This window comes from Phaethon lepturus, unplaced genomic scaffold (assembly GCF_000687285.1).
Source record: "Phaethon lepturus isolate BGI_N335 unplaced genomic scaffold, ASM68728v1 scaffold4316, whole genome shotgun sequence".
NCBI lineage: Eukaryota > Metazoa > Chordata > Aves > Phaethontiformes > Phaethontidae > Phaethon > Phaethon lepturus.
Genome location: NW_010543932.1, coordinates 29,442 through 45,779, shown reverse-complemented (window position 1 = coordinate 45,779; position 16,338 = coordinate 29,442). Strand labels below are relative to the sequence as shown.

Here is a 16,338-nt window from a genome sequence, read left to right as displayed (position 1 = left end):
GGACTTAATGAGTTCCCTTTTTTCTGCAGAAACTGGTAGTGATCTCTCTATGTTTGAAGCTTTGCGAGACACAATTTATTCTGAAGTGGCAACACTTATTTCTCAAAATGAGTCTCGTCCCCACTTTCTTATTGAACTTTTCCATGAGCTTCAGCTGCTAAATACAGATTACCTGAGACAAAGGGCTTTATATGCTTTGCAGGTATGCACAAAATTTTTGATCTTTTGTATGAATCAAACAAATCTTAGATCCTTTTTTACAGTATAGATTTATTATCTTTTCCAGGATATAGTGACCAGACATTTATCTGAGAACAATGAAAAAGGGAAGGGCACAAAATCACTGAATTCTGCAGCATGGATGGCATCGAATTCTGAACTCACTCCCAGTGAAAGCCTTGCTTCTACAGATGACGTAGGTTTTCAAGTTCAGAAGCTACTTTACTGTCAGCTTCTCCTATCTTTTCAATTTACATGCATGTTTGTGTACTGAAATATTCATTCTAGCAACTGAATTTTTCTAAAATTTGTACCGACTTACACAGATTTTTCTAAATAAAGAAATGCAACAAAATCTTAATGCAAAAGTGATTAAACATAGTAGGATTCTTGATGCTGGAAATGAGTGATGTGTCAGGAAGGAAAAGAACATGCAGAGGAGCACAAATTAGAAACGGATACTCAAAACCAGCCAAAATGCTCTTGTGAGTAAGGTCAGGGCAAGTACTGATCACAAGATTGCCAAGGAATTTTTGCTTTTTTGTATTTAAGAAATCACTGATGCCTCTGTACAGTTTCTTACGTATTTTATAGCTAAAGTATTTGAAACAAAGATGGTAGAATCACATGATGGATTTATATCCTGAAAGTAAGGTTGTTCCCCAGTCAAGCAGCCTGGTGACAGGTCTTGATACCACAGTATGTGGCTGAAAAGAATTGCTGGCTTGTTGACACATCTGTGAGACAATGGTGATTTCCTGCTTTGTATTCAGTTCTTGGTGTTTTTTAGGAAACTTTTGTCAAGAACTTTTCTACAGAAGCATGTCAAGATGGTGAACAAAATGATGCAGACAATGGGAGTACTATGTCTACATCTTCAAATTTTGAACCCTTTGCCACTGATGACCTTGGTAAGAATGATGTGATTTACAGTGTTCTAAGTGTTCCTTTCTCCCTTCTGAAATGCCTGCAATTGTCTACTCCTAAATAATAAACTGTTCTTTGCTTTTTAGTGTGTAACCACGTTTTGTAAAACACTAAGAGAAATTAGCCACTTGTGAAAAACTTTGAGTTGATCAAAGTGTGTAATATTATAACTCAACTACAGGTATATGTAGATGTCAAAACTTGTGGCTTTTAATTAATTTTTATCATTGTTTACTTGTTTATCGATTGAAAACTTTTTATTTAGATTAAAAGGTGTTTTTATTCTAAATATAGGCAACACAGTGATTCACTTAGATCAAGCTTTGGCTAGGATGAGGGAATATGAGCGTATGAAAATTGAAGCTGAAAGTACCCTTGACTCTGAGGGCTGCTCTAGTAATTTTCAGGGTGCTTCTGCTGCTAAATTAGAAGGTATGCACATATATACATATTTTGCTTAGTTTCAGAAAATAATTATTCTAGATATCAAGAATCATTTAATTGGCTGACTTGCTTTCCTCTTCATTTATATTGAAAACTTAGTAGTTTCAAAGGATCTTTACATACTTAAGTAAATATGATTTATTTTTTAAAAGGGAAAATAAATGTTTTTGAAATTAGTATTTCTTTAATAGTAACATTGAATAACTTAAATGTGCTTTTTTTATTAATTGAGGTCCAAGTACCAGTGAACATCTTCCTGTGCCACAATCGAGTGAAGTTTCTGCTGTTCCATGTCCTCGTATAGATACCCAGCAGCTTGACCGGCAGATTAAAGCAATTATGAAAGAGGTCATTCCTTTTCTGAAGGTAAGAACTCTTTTCAGTAATGTGTGAATTGGGAGAATAGGAAAAGGGCCTGCATAAATGCATAGAACGTCATTATTTAAAATTGATAACTTGCATCTTAGCAACAGCTGTCAATAAATATGTGTTAAGTTGCAGACCTTGCTGAGGATGACGTAAGGATTAAATAGTCCAACAGAAAGATTCTGTGGAGTTTTTAATAGGAGAAAGAAATGGTAATGTGTGTGGATTGCATAGGGCTGGTGGACTTGACATCAAGAGAAATGGAGGTTTCTTGGTTTGGAGCTGACCAAATCAAATGGAAATGTTTGAGAATGTACCTCTGAAATATTTGCTGCCTTTTAGCAAAGAGAACTGAGGTAATTTTAATTAAAACTGTTACATATGATTTAACCTGAAATATCGTTGAAGAATAGCTCTGTGAGTTCTTGAATTATTTTTCTCCTGTTTACAAATATCTTTAAAGTCGCTGAGAGCTTGTAAACTTCTTTGAACACAGAGGAGAAATGCACTACTTTAAAGAAGGAGAAATAGTCACAGTTCACTCTTTGCAAGGTTAAAGAGCAGAGAAGATTGTGTTGTAAGATGCTTAAGTAATCTCCCTGGTCCCTTTTACAGCATGTGCAGTATATAAGCTTAGGTTTGTTTAATAAGGTACTTAGTTGATACTAGTTTTAAAAACTGTGTATATTGTTGACATGCCACAGTCTCAGTGCCTGAAGACTTATATTTTGTTTGCAGTTTTAAGGAAGCTTACAACAGTAGATATCTTAACATAAGTTTTAATATATTTGAGTACACAGCCACAATATATGAAGACTCTTAACTTTGTCCAAGCATTAAAAGATGGCATGTTTAATGTATGGAAAAGTGAGATAAAGTTTTGTGTGTCATGGCCAGTCAGTCGTTAATGAAGTAGGGTATCTGCTGTAACTGTGTTCCAGTTAGTTTGTTTTGCGAGATGGGTTAGGACCTGTTCATGTTGTTCCTTCAGTGGACGGGTGATTTCTTTTTTATAAATGAATTTCAGTATTTGAGTTGATGGCTAATTTTTTTTTTTCCAAGTGGTAACTAAGCTCATTGTGTGATACTTGCTTAGGAACACATGGATGAAGTATGCTCTTCTCAATTACTGACATCAGTAAGACGTATGGTCTTGACTCTTACACAACAAAATGATGAAAGTAAAGAATTTGTGAAGTTCTTTCATAAGCAGCTTGGCAGTATACTTCAGGTTAGTAGTTTTTCAGTGGTGTTTTGCAACACTATTGCAACTTAGATAATGAGCAACAGAGGAACCAGCTTCCCTGAAGTTGTATTTTACAACTTCAGTAGCATAGCTGCTGCTGTTCTTCTTCAGCTTTGATACAGCAATAAGGTATTTACTTTGTTACCTAAAATTAAAGCTTTACCGTGCACAGAACTTTTCCACTGCTGCCAGATAGTGAGAGGTGTATGCACTGCCTGTGGCTGTCTTCAAGGAGAGCTCTGGTGATGCTCTTTGTGGGCATTTTGTGTAAATTCCTGATAATCAACAGACCGCTCTTTCCCCCTCCCCCCTCTTTCCCCCTTGCGTGCTTTGTCACGCTCTCTCTTTTACTCTCTTTTGCGCTCTCCCCCTCGTGCACGCTCTCGAGCGTGCGCGCTCTCTCTCTCTCCAAGTACAGAGTTTAAATCAGTAACTTGGTAAGTTCTGTGTTATGTGACTAGAGGTTCTATTTAAAATCTGTTTAAGACACTAAACCATTTTTTTTTTAAATGTAGGAACTATTATATACGTAACTAATTTTGAGTTATGAGGAACATGACAAATACTTAGTCTTTGAGGTTTGAAAGCCTGTTCCAAAAACTGAAGAATTATTTCTCTTCACAGGATTCACTGGCAAAATTCGCTGGTAGAAAATTAAAAGATTGTGGGGAGGATCTTCTTGTGGAGATCTCTGAAGTGTTATTCAATGAATTAGCCTTTTTCAAACTCATGCAAGACTTGGACAACAACAGTATTTCTGTAAAGCAGAGATGCAAAAGAAAAATAGAAAATACTGAAGTGATGCAGTCTTATGCTAAAGAGGTTTGGTTTTTTTAGACTTTTGAAAAATACGGCTTTTTCTGAGTTTCCTAAATATTTGTATTTCCTAAACTACTTTGATTACCATAGTTCATACATTGGTTTTTGTTTGTTTGTTTACAAATTAGGGCTGTGTAGTCACAGTTTTGCTTGTATAGAAGCATGAACTTGTTTTCCTCAGTAAGGGAGATGTCCTGTATTATAGATGAATGTCTGTTATAGATAGCTAATTGTGTAGACTGGTAATTTGGAGGAAATGTGTTTTAATGGTTACATATGCACATAGGAGGAATAGTCAAGTGTTGAAATAGTATTAACATCTGAGGCCATTGAGTGGTGGTTGTCATTTAACCCCAGCTGGCAGCTGAGCACCACACAGCCACTTGCTTACTGCCCTCTGGTGGGATGGGGGAAGAGAATCAGAAAAGTAAAAGTGAGAAAACTTGTGGGTTCAGATAAACACAGTTGAACAGGTAAAGCAAAAGCCACGCATACAAGCAAACCAAAACAAGGAATTCATTCACTGTTTCCTATTGGCAGGCAGGTGTTCAGCCGTCTCCAGGAAAGCAGGGCTGCATCACACGTAGCAGTTACTTGGGAAGACGAACACTATAACTCTGAACATTCCCCCCTTCCTCCTTCTTCCCCCAGCTCTTATTGCCGAGCATGACATCATATGGTATGGAGTATTCCTTTGGTCAGTTGGGGTCAGCTGTCCCAGCTGTGTCCCTTCCCAGCTTCTTGTGCACCCCCAGCCTACTCTCTGGTAGGGTGGGGTGAGGAACAGAAAAGGCCCTGACTCTATGTAAGCATTGCTCAGCAATAACTAAAACATCCCTCTGTTACCAACACTGCTGTCATCACAGGTCCAGTACATAGCCTCATATTAGTTCTTATGAAGAAATTTAACTCTATCTGAGCTAAATATTTTGGCATATGGGGGTCCCAGTTCATTATCTCTCCGCTTATGCTTACAGCTTGCTTTGCAGTATCTTAGCCAGGCACAATCTTTACCTAACTTGAATAAGTCCTATGAAGTCCTCAAATAGTTGGCTTGTTGGCATATGTAGAAAGTATCACTTTCTAGACTTGGAGTGTAAAATACATATATAAACTTTTCAGAAATATTTGATAGTGTAGTACATACTCTGTTCTAAAAAAGCAAGTTTTGGTTGGGTTTTGCACCACTTTATTAAAGATGTTGCATCACCATTTTTAATTTTAGTATTCCGTTTTTTAGGAACGTAGTTTTTTTTAGTTATATGAACTGTTTACAAAACAGACACTAAATCAGATCACATTCATATACTTAAATCAGTCAGGTATCTACCTCAGTGTTTTTTCTTGTATATTATAGCTATGACTTCAGTGTCCTTTCAGCTTTTTTTAGAAGCATAAACACCAAAGCAAACCCTTAACTCATTCTTATTTTAAAATATCAATGAAAGTTATTTTGTGAGTCTGTCATAAAGTCCTATAAGTAGTTTTAAGTATATCATCAGCTATATTTCAAGATAGTTCAACCTAGATATACCAGTAATATGGCTAGTGTGAGAGAGACTGTGGAGTGCCTTGTAAAATGGCCAGAGAAACACTCTGAACCCATAAGGATTTGGACATTACTTCCAATTTTATCTGAAGTTACTCATTGGGCCTTTGTTACATAAAGGATTGGTTTATGCACTGCTATGAGAATGTGTAGAGCTGATTTAGAACTGGCATTTCTTCGCTCCTGGAAGACGGAGAATTATGGTTACAGTTAATGTTTGCCTTGTTGCTGTGGCAGCAGTTCAGATTCAACAGAGCCAGAGATGAGCCAGAACTAGTAGGTCCTGGTTACTTTGTACGGACCTGCACAGTTATCTCTATATGGTCTTCTCACAGCTTTCAGATCTGGGATCCTGATGCAGACACATCTGAGTTTGCTCGAATTTGTGGCTGTCTTGAGTCCAGTAAGCAGACTGGTTTTGGATTCCAGACTGAAAAACACAGCGCTCTGTCTTGACCAGAGCTGGTATATCTAATTTTATATGTTAAATAAGACTTAACCACAGACTGGAGAATTAGCCCATGTAAACATAATTGTTTAAATAAAAAGGGCTAGCACAGTTTTTTGTAACGTTTTGCAACTCCAAAATTTTGAAGACATCTGTGTAAACATCTCTTGTAGTATAGAAGTCCCTGTGGCTTACTGCCATTTTGAGATAGCAATTCCTGGTAAGATTGGCATTTCAGCCAGGCTTTCATGAAGCCTTAGTTTGGTTCAGTATTTCAAGGTTATTTCAGTTTAGAATTGAAGACAGTTTGTGTTTTTTCTAGGCAAAAAAAGGTCTCCAGGTGGATGTTTGTTCATCTCCTGAAGATGTCGATGAGGACAAAGTATGTTTATGCTTCTCAACTGTCTTTATTCCTCAGATAATTTCACAGATCACTTAGTCTTAATGTTTTCTGTCATATAAATCCAGTATCTGTAAGCAGCCCATTTCCTAGTGTTTATAAATTTGTTAAACATTATGGCTTTTGTCTCCTTTCTGTTACTTTCAGCGATGTACTTCATCAAAGTAACAAAGTAAATTATAATTCCCTTTTTTTTTTTTTTGAGTTGACAGTCTGGAAATGACTACCAAAAATCTGCCTTCATCAATAAGTCTTTTGTTATTATATGCATTCAGTAAACATGACTTGGATATCAGTTCCTTGGTTGCTCTTGTTTTTATTCCTGTTTCTACCATTACCAGTGTAAAGATGGTTTGATGCATTTCTTATAACACATTATCTTTTTACCTTTCAAGAAGTGCACTCAGATCCACAAAGATAATATTGAACATGCTTTTCTATGTATTGTCGGTGACCTTTATATTGAATGAGCCTTGCTTTAGGATTGACAATTTGAAAGTCTAAAAACAGCAGAGTTTATGTTAAAGGCTACGCAACTGAAATGGAATAATTTGTGATACTTGCTGAGCAGCTTTAGGGTAGGATCTTGTTTTTTCTTTTTTCTTTAAAACACAGAAAATTAAAACACAGACCTGTTCCGAAGGTGTTTACTGTGGGGCTTGGTCTCGGGCTGTTGCCTGGATTTTCAGCTCAGAGCATTGAGAATGTAGTCATTCCTTGAAGAATTAAATAACAAGGACAGTAAATACAGATGATATTTAATTATTTTTAGCAATTAACTTTTTTAATGGTACAGAATAAGTTGTTTTACTTTTCATCTTAAGGAGAAGGCAGATGTTCTGATTTGGGACAAATGGTACTTGAGGTCCTCAAAGTCTGTGTGTGCTCTGAAATATTAAATGTTAGGGCCCCAAATGTCTCCCTTTTCTCTTTAAGTTTGTTTTGAAAACCATTAAAAACATTGTCTTTGGGGAGAGGGGTGTATATGAAGTTTTGTATTTTCCGCTGGAATGTTCAGCTTTTTCCAAACGAGGGAAAGATAAGTAATGTACTAAGTAGAATGTCAAATGCTTTCCTAAATAGGCGTAGGCATATGTATGGGCATAGGGCATAAAGCCAGTGCTTTCTTCTAGGGCTTAGAGCTTTTGTCACACTGCTTTGGAAGTGAAAGTGGGAATCTGCATATCACTTCTTATGGTAGTGTAGAAAAGTCCTTGCAAAATTTGAAGCCAAACTCAGGGCTTTACTTGGGGTTCATATAGACCGAGCAGAATTCTCTCACCCAAGGCATTTAGCAAAACATTCAGTAGAAAAGCTGCTGAGTAGCTATTGCCAAGGAAATGAGAAGTAGCAGTTAAGAATATTCCTAATTTTTACTAGAGATTGTTTAGGAAAGGCAAGGAAGTCACTAGAAGGTAATAACGCAAGTGCGTCTGTCTTCCTTGTGATAATGACAAATCTAATTTAAAGAAATCTTTTTTTTTAAAGCTAATATGAAGCTAGCATGCTGATCAGTGTGAGCCTTTTCAAATAATTAAATACGCAGTTACAATGTAGGTGATAGCTATGTGTGAGCAGTGCATGATCTCTTATAATAGATTCTGATGCTCTGTTTCAGGAGTAGCATTGCAGTATTTATTTCAAGGCCTGAAGGACTTCGTAAACATTAGTTTTTTAGTTTGTAGATTTTTGAGAAACAGAGGTGACTCCTTGATGTAAGAAACCATAACTTTAAATATAGATAAACAAACATGAAATCGCACAGTATGCCTTGTTTTCCTAGGACAAGGATGAGACTGAAACTGGTAAACCGGTACAGGACTCAGAAATGTATGATGGTAATGGAGTTACTGGAAGTATTAGGTCTGATGCGTCTGATCAAGAGGAAGATGAGGAAAGTGAAAGTGGTCCAGTGGCAATAAGTAAGTGATTTTTATAGCTCATTATTCAATGCTTTCACTGTAGTTTTGACCAACCAATTTTACAACAGGATTTGCGTGAAGTATGGCTGTGTAATACCTTCCCTCACAGATTTTCTAGTCAGGTCTTTTCCAGTGAAAGTTTTCCAGTACTCTATAGTATCATGTCAAGGGTTAAATATTCCAATTAGAGGAGCTTTTGTTCTTTGTAATCAGTAGGTCTGTAGAAACACATATTGGTATCAGATTCATTGTTTAAGTTACATACCTTGTCTCAGCTAAACTTAGAAGTTTCTCAAGCAAAGGATGTGAAAGCTGCTGAAATTTTTTGCAGTTTTGCATTTAAATAGTGATTTTTTTAATATGCTTCTCTTTAAGCTTGCATATTTTTAATTTTTTTTCTTGTCCTGTTTGTCATCTTACACTAACTACTCATGGCTTTGTTTCCCTTGCATTTACATTCTTCACATCAACTCGTTTAATAACACAGATATTTCACATCAACACAGTGGTGTTTGTGGTAATATAGCTTATGTGGACCATATGGATCTTTGAAAATAAGTCATCACTGTATCTTAATTTCAAAGAATGTTTTGAAGTATGAGTTATAACTGCTAGTTGCAGTAAATTCCCAAAAGGGATTTGGATTTGTAAATCCAATATGAAGGTGGTTTTACATTGATTTGCTTTCAGGTTTATCAAAGGCAGAAACCCAAGCTCTGACTAACTATGGCAGTGGAGAAGATGAGAATGAAGATGAAGAAATAGAATTTGAGGAAGGACCTGTTGATGTGCAGACATCACTACAAGCCAGCAGTGAAACAACAACTGAAAATGAACAGGTATCACCGAAGTTATAAACACAGAACAAACCTAAGCCATTGCATAGCGTTTTCAGACAAATATCTGTATATAACATTTCAGTTTTTCTTGTTGCACTGTTTTCACACTAACAAAAATAGAAGAATGATACAGGAAATTACATTAAAGCAATAGCTGCTAAGTAAAAAATACCTACTGCTCATTCCCCACCTCAATTTATTATTGGTATGGCTGATGCCAAAACGGACGGGTGGACACACACAAACCTAATGTTTAAATCTGCTATCAGAGAGAGGAAATGTTAAGCTGCAGTAGAAGAGATCAACTTTAAAAAAAGCATTAAGTTTTAAACCATTAACTGGTTCTTCCTCTGTTTGCTGACATCAAGTTTTAATTGGGCTTTCCTTTGCAGAAGCCATTGACTCTTGTATTCTAGCATGTCTTTGATTTGTCTTTCCTCTTCATCATATAATACATTTTTCTAGAACAACAGTGAAATGTTACTGGTTTCTATTGTCATTTTACTGTTAGTTTCCTTAAAAACATTTGGATGTGTGAGACTTGATTCTGGAGATTTGTCAATTCTTTACATTTCAGTAACTAAGATTGACTTCTGAGTCTTTTGAAACTTTGGTTTACTCAGCAGAATCATTAAGGTTGGAAAAGACCTTTCAGATCATCAGGTCCAACCATCAACCCAACACCACCATGCCCACTAAACCCTGTCCTGAAGTGCCACGTCCACACGTTTTTTGAACATTTCCAGTGATGGTGACTCCACCACTTCCTTGGGAAGCCTGTTCCAATGTTTGACCACTCTCTCAATAATGAAATTTTTCCTAATATCAAGTCTAAACCTCCCCTGGCGCAACTTGAGGCCTTTTCCTACTAAGAGCTACTAACATATAGGCAAGGATGTAACTGGAGCGTTTTACTTCAAAACAATAGATTTTTTTCAGTGGAACTAGAGGGTTTACCTGGGAGCTACTACAGTGAAACGAAAATTAAATGCTTAGATAAAACACGCATATCAGTGTTAATAGTTTCTTAAAGTGTGGTTGACCATCTGATGAATAGAGAGTAGAACTTGCTATCTTTATTTCATTTCTTATATGTTAAAAGACAGAAATGTGGAGTAAGTGTACAAGTGTATTTATAGTTTGTCAAGGAAGAGTAAAAGTAGCAATAAAGTAAAGCCAATAAGCTATGAAGCTGATTAGTAGAATTTGTTCTAACTTATTTTCATCTTCTCCATTAGACTTTGAACCAAGAATTGAGTAAGACAAAAAGCAGTGAGATTTTTTCATCAGAACAAGAATCTGTTAATGTTAAAGGTAAGCCCAGTACGCAGTAACAGGGAGATTAACACTTCTATCTGAATTTGCATATTGTGAGAATTGTCTTGGACAGTGCCTGTGATATATGCAATTAAGAGGAAGAGAATCAATTTTGCAAGAGTTTACTGGGCTATTTGTTTTTTTTTCATGGTACCATATCAGTTGATTAGATATATCTGTGTTGATACAGACAAAGCAAACCTTTTAAAGAGGAAACATGGAATAATCCTGGGTAGGTAGATGTGGTCTTGATGCTTGACAACACTGTGAACGTCAGTTGATTGTTGCAGCCTTTGGCACACGAGTAGCAGAATTAATTTGTCTCTTACAATATTTTGATGTTTAGATTTGTCTAGTACTTGCTTTTTCCGCTACACCACTTACTAGCAATTGAAATCACTTTATATTTTAAAGATTTACTGCTGTGAACAATATTGTGTTGTAACTGATTAAGAACCAAGAAAGCATTTTCTGTAAAAAGGCAGAAACACTACCAAGGGGTATGAATGTTACTTATAATCTAACTGTTGTTAATGTCTTCTTTTCTTGTGTTTTTTCTGTTGCAAAAACTGGTTTTGTTCTTGGTCTTTTTTCATAGACTAAAAGCAGTATTTGAGTAGGTCCTCTGTTGCCTCAAGCATATGGCAAAACGTTAAGGAATTTATTGTTCTGTATTGTATCTCCTTATAGCTACAATGAATATTTTACAGTACATCATATAGTTCTGGAAGCTATTTTTTGTTGGTTTGGTGTTTTTTTTTGTTGTGGTGGTTTTTTTTTAAAGCTGTATCAAGTTATAAATTTTTATTTGCTGATACTTCAGTCTATGAAAGTACAAGTAATGGAAGTTTTATTTCAATCAGACTAATATATTTTCATTGCTCATTCGTAGTTTTGAATAATAATTTGTGAAAAAAAAATAATAACCTAGTATTTTTATATGCTCTAAATCTTTTACTATCTCTACGTAGTTAAAATGTAGTTTTGTGGTTTTAGGTGAACAAGATGTGGCTACACTTTTGCCTCATTACCTCAGTGTCGTGGAGAATACACCACCTTTAACAGTTAATAGCCCAGAATCCTTTGTAACAGCCAGTATGAAAACAGAAGAATCGAGCTCATCTTTGCCAGTAAATGACACTCAAACACTAGATACAATGTGTGTAGGAAACAAATCATCTGCTGCAAGTTCTGAAAGCTCCATGGCTGGCAGCCCTGATACAGAGTCACCTGTGTTAGTGAATGAATATGTGCGTATATTTCAGTTAAGATACTTCCAAGAGAAAATAGAAGCTTTCTTCTATTTCAGCGTTATTTCTAGTTTCCAGTCTTGTTGAGTTTTCATCTGCAAATTTGATAGGGGTTTTGGGTTTTTTATGTACTTTATTATAGTAGTAAAAAAACTAGTTTTGGAGTGAAAATAAAACAAAGTAGCACTTCTCTCCTAAAAGTCACTATTTTTGTTAACAGGAAGCTGGTTCTGGAAATGTGAGTCAAAAATCTGATGAAGATGACTTTGTGAAAGTTGAAGACTTGCCCCTTAAACTTGCAGTGTATTCAGAGGTATTTTGCTATTGCTTGTGGGGTGATTGTTTAGAAGTGTACACCCTAAATGTCTTAATTTTCTAGACAGCAATAAGAATTATCCAGAATTTTGAGTTTTACTTTATCTGTTACAAAGGCAGATTTAGTGAAGAAAATGGCAACAGAGGCCCAAACCAACAGTTTGTCTGATGAATTACTGGATGGAGGTGGAGCTCAAGATCAAGAATTAGTAGGAGATGCCCAGACTCTGAAAGAACCTGGTAAATTTTCTAAATGCTCTAGACCTATTGGGAAAACACTCTGAAATGGCCTAGAATTGAAATATCTTGTTATTACTGATTGAAGTAAGCTGTTATCATGGTGCTGAAAGAATATAATTTTTTATTATCATGCATTTGAAAATGATTGATTTATATGAAGGGATTTTGCCTTCCTGGTCCCTTCTACATACTTCTGTTAGATTCTGTGGCTAATAAAATTATAAAAATTAACATATTTAAAATGCATGTTATAACTTAATGGTTTTGAACTCTATTTTTGTAATAGAAAAGTCCAAGAGACTTTTCAGAATAGTAAAATATCTCTTCAGGGGAAAGAAAATTATTTTTTATATGAAGCATACCCTGAAGTAGAATAAACTTTCAGTGTGTATGACAGCAATAAAGATTTGTCACTTTCATGAAGAAGTATTTATGCAGCAACAAAAACTTAAATGGTAATGCAGGTCAAAAACTTTTCTTTTTTTAACATAATGTTGATATTGTGACACAAATTATGGTGTTTTTGAGGTTTCTGTTCTATTGTTAAGCTTGTAGTTCTCCAGTGGAGAATATAGTAATGGCATATATCAATACATGAAGCAGGTATTCTGATGGTGGTAGTTTCCTGCTAGTGTAGCTAGTTCCAATTCCTCAAACAGTATAAGCTGATTGAAAATGCTTAATTTTTTAATGCAGCTGTAGTGACAGCATAGGATTTTCCAGAATAGCATGGGAAGGAAAATGCCTCTCTCCTTCCATTTCATTCACTGCCTATTCTACTTGTCCTAGCTGTGCTAGCAGAAGTCTGTCGTGTCAGTTTGGTGAATACTGATGCATATACCTGGCATGGGAACAGTCTGGCTAAGAATGCCATGCCACACAAAATTAGTAGCTAGCAACTAAGCCATTCTTCATGTCTGTATGTTCAAGTAAGCCATGGCTCAAAAGGCTTGTGGGAAAAAAAGGTGAGGATGCAATATTCATCAAGGTGCTTTAATGGATAATTACAAGGAGTTGAAATGTGGTCAAGAGCTGTGTTTGATGCCTTGTGGCTGTTAGAAAATAATGAGTATGCTCTTATTTTACAGAAACTTTTGGAGCTCAAAGTGCATGAGAATAACCTGAAGATATCTGCATTTATAAACTCCATGTATACAAATGCATATAGAAGATCAGCACTAATCACCCAGAATTCTGGAAGTGTATAAAAATGTAAAATCTTTGACACACTGCCTCTTAGGATAGGTATGCTAACTTCTGCCTGTGGCAGTTTGAACAGCTGGAACTGAATCATCTTCCATTCAGTTTTGCTGCACTGTTATTTTTCCTGTCTTAATCTTTTTTTTATTTTTTATTGTGACTTGTTTAGTAATTTTAAAACTGTTCAAAATGGTAGTTTTAAATAAAGTTTGGACTTGTCTGTAAATTTGTCTTTTGAAAAATTTTCCTCTGGCTTACAAAATGGTATGCAGAGTTTGTTGTTGGAAGTTAACTGACTTTTAAGTGTTGGCATGCTTGTAGCCAGCTGTTTGTTACCCCTCTTCAGAGAAACACTGCTAATTTTCCTGGGACAAGTGACTCTTGTCCCACTAAGTTTCTCCAGCTTCTACAACTATGAGATATAGACACAGTATGTACCTACAAGTTGCCTCTATAGCCTAAGTGTAGCTGGGCTGTAAAAAAAAGTTCCTGTTCATGGCCCATGGAATTAATTTCTATCAGCACATTTATCTGAGGTGAAGTAAATACCCTGGTTTTGTAGTTAACTGCAGAAACCATCTGCATTTTCTGTTTTGTGCTTTCAAGGACAATCCTGTCTGAAAACTTCAGTATTCTTTCACATGTAACACTTAAAATTGCTGCAACTGAAAACCTGTAAGAATTTGTTCCTAAAGTATTTGACTTTGTAAAGGGTTTTCATGTAGAAAAGAAGAAATTTAGGAAATTACAGTTAAGTGTTTCAAAAACCAGTTAAAGGCAGCTCCTAATGAAGTCTCATGGCAAGTGTGAAATTAGGATTGTAGAAAAGTAGAGTAGAAAACTTGAACCCAAACAAAAATTTTTCTTCACTTTCTCAGTTCAGAGTTGCTGATTACATGAAGTCATAAAATTGAGCTCAGAATAGCTTATTCAGCATATCTGCTGCATTGTAGAGGTCCTGCTTACCTTAAAAAATACAAGGCTTTTCTCAAAGTAGTTAAAAAGCAGTGGTCATCTTTAATTCAGGATTTTCTTCCTTTTGAGGTTAGTATAGTAATATGGCTAGATGCTGTGGGAGACAGTCTAGTGACAGTGAAGCCTAAATATGCCTGAAGTTTGAATAAAATGAGAGTGTGATTCTACTCTGATTTCTTTCTTTAGTTTGTTTGTTTTGAGTGTCTCCAGGTTTTATGAGTAAATTTTGAAATGGCAAATTATAATCATATGCTTCTCATCTCCAAAGACTAAAGTATATGTTTGAAGACAGCTTGCTTAATTACAGAAAAGACTTTACAATTTTGAGGACAGAGGAAATACTTTGTCACAAAGGTAAAGCTCTGAAAGTGAAACAAAATTAAAGTTTTTAATCACAAGAATCATTCTGTAGACCTAAAAGAGGTTATTTTCATAACATAGAACAAGAAGGTTTGTGCATATTTGAGACAAATCCAGTTTATATCTCATTAAACTCAAAGCTCAAGACAGAATGAACACACACTGTTCTTGCCCTGGACTGGTGTGTATGAGCAATGCACTGAAATGATATTTCTTTGGTCATACTTTCTCTCTACCCTTTCTTCACAGAACCACAGAACAGTTGAGGTTGGCAGGGAGCTCTGGCAATCATCTTGTCCAACCCTCCCTGCTCAAGCAGAGCTACTCAGAGCTGGTTGCCCAGGACTATGCCCAGGTGGCTTTTGAATATCTCCAAGGTGGGAGACTCTACAACTTCTCTGGGCAAGCTGTACCAGTGCTTGGTCACCCTTACAGTAAAAAAAAAAAGTTTCCTACCATTCAGAGGGATAATAAAAGCAGACTACAAGGGCACAAATAGAATTGCTGATTAAGTTAAGCTCTCATATTCTGATGCTCATCCTATTCATACATAGTTCAGTTCAAGCAGAATGTGGCTTTACAGTGGTAGTAGAAAAGACTGTGCTTTAAAAAATTTCAGGAGAGATGAGAAGCAGTCTCTTCTGCTTAATACATTGCTTGCTTCCTCACCAATCTGAACCAAAATTAATTTTACATTTTATGTCCAGTGTTCACTTTAAAGACAATTCTGTAGAGCAATGAGTACAAAGAATTCAGATAATTTTTTTAATATTTAAGAGGCCAGAGCCAGTTCTCTTTTATAACCCAATTTAGTAACAGCTCTTCCCTGGGAGAGAGGTTGCTGTATACCACCTGTCTGTTACTGTTGTGTAGTGAATGACCTAACAAAATAGACCAGGGGCATGGAGTGAAACTAAATCACATTGGAGTTTTACTCACTTTCACCACTGGAAATATCTGCTACTTCTGGGAGGAAGGTAGAGTTACTGATTTCTTACTGTAGTTGCAACACTGCTTTTGAAACTTTTACTCAGGTCCTTATATCCCATTGTAATCTGAAATGATTCATGCTCCAAAACTATAGCATTCACAGAGTCTAAGCATTAAGACAATAGAAAACCCATAGGCACTTTGGGTTGCTTTTGCTGCAGTGCTAGTATTTTGAACTGTAACTTACTGCAGGATTACTGTCTTGCATAACAGCAAGGAGTTCAAAGAAAACTTAATCCCTCGGTGGTAAACTTTGAAGAACATAAACAAAACTAATAAACTGTCTTATTTCAAATGAAACCTTCATCCATTCTATACAAGTTTTTATATTCATACAGTTGTGTATTTATCCAAAGACAGACTGGAACATTTCTTGTCCTACTTTTATATAAGCTTCTCTCTCTTCATTTGTCATGAGGGACACAAGCTCTGGATTTTCACTAACTTCACCATACGAATGAGGCTGACCAGCTACCATTAAAATAGGACCTTGTGTTTCCTGTTCCTCCTCT

The 16,338-nt window shown here is 35.9% G+C and overlaps 2 protein-coding genes across 2 annotated transcripts in view; one reads left to right on the top strand and one right to left on the bottom strand.

The window, feature by feature from the left end:
* Window positions 1-13,872, top strand: part of PCM1 (pericentriolar material 1) — a gene marked incomplete at its 5' end in the record, with an annotated part of 30,033 nt that extends 16,161 nt beyond the window's left edge. Inside the window, 15 exons of the mRNA XM_010288486.1 lie at window positions 30-202; window positions 287-415; window positions 1,010-1,130; window positions 1,441-1,578; window positions 1,823-1,956; window positions 3,053-3,187; window positions 3,827-4,024; window positions 6,341-6,400; window positions 8,202-8,340; window positions 9,031-9,179; window positions 10,418-10,493; window positions 11,493-11,746; window positions 11,967-12,059; window positions 12,178-12,301; window positions 13,390-13,872. Coding sequence (XP_010286788.1) covers window positions 30-202; window positions 287-415; window positions 1,010-1,130; window positions 1,441-1,578; window positions 1,823-1,956; window positions 3,053-3,187; window positions 3,827-4,024; window positions 6,341-6,400; window positions 8,202-8,340; window positions 9,031-9,179; window positions 10,418-10,493; window positions 11,493-11,746; window positions 11,967-12,059; window positions 12,178-12,301; window positions 13,390-13,415 — 1,949 coding nt within the window. The remainder of the gene's footprint in view (window positions 1-29; window positions 203-286; window positions 416-1,009; window positions 1,131-1,440; window positions 1,579-1,822; window positions 1,957-3,052; window positions 3,188-3,826; window positions 4,025-6,340; window positions 6,401-8,201; window positions 8,341-9,030; window positions 9,180-10,417; window positions 10,494-11,492; window positions 11,747-11,966; window positions 12,060-12,177; window positions 12,302-13,389) is intronic.
* A 2,300-nt stretch (window positions 13,873-16,172) lies between these two features.
* LOC104621870 (general transcription factor IIE subunit 1-like) overlaps window positions 16,173-16,338 on the bottom strand; it is a 3,171-nt gene continuing 3,005 nt past the window's right edge. The window contains exon 4 of the mRNA XM_010288485.1: window positions 16,173-16,338. This exon is cut by the window's right edge and continues 229 nt beyond it. Coding sequence (XP_010286787.1) covers window positions 16,173-16,338 — 166 coding nt within the window.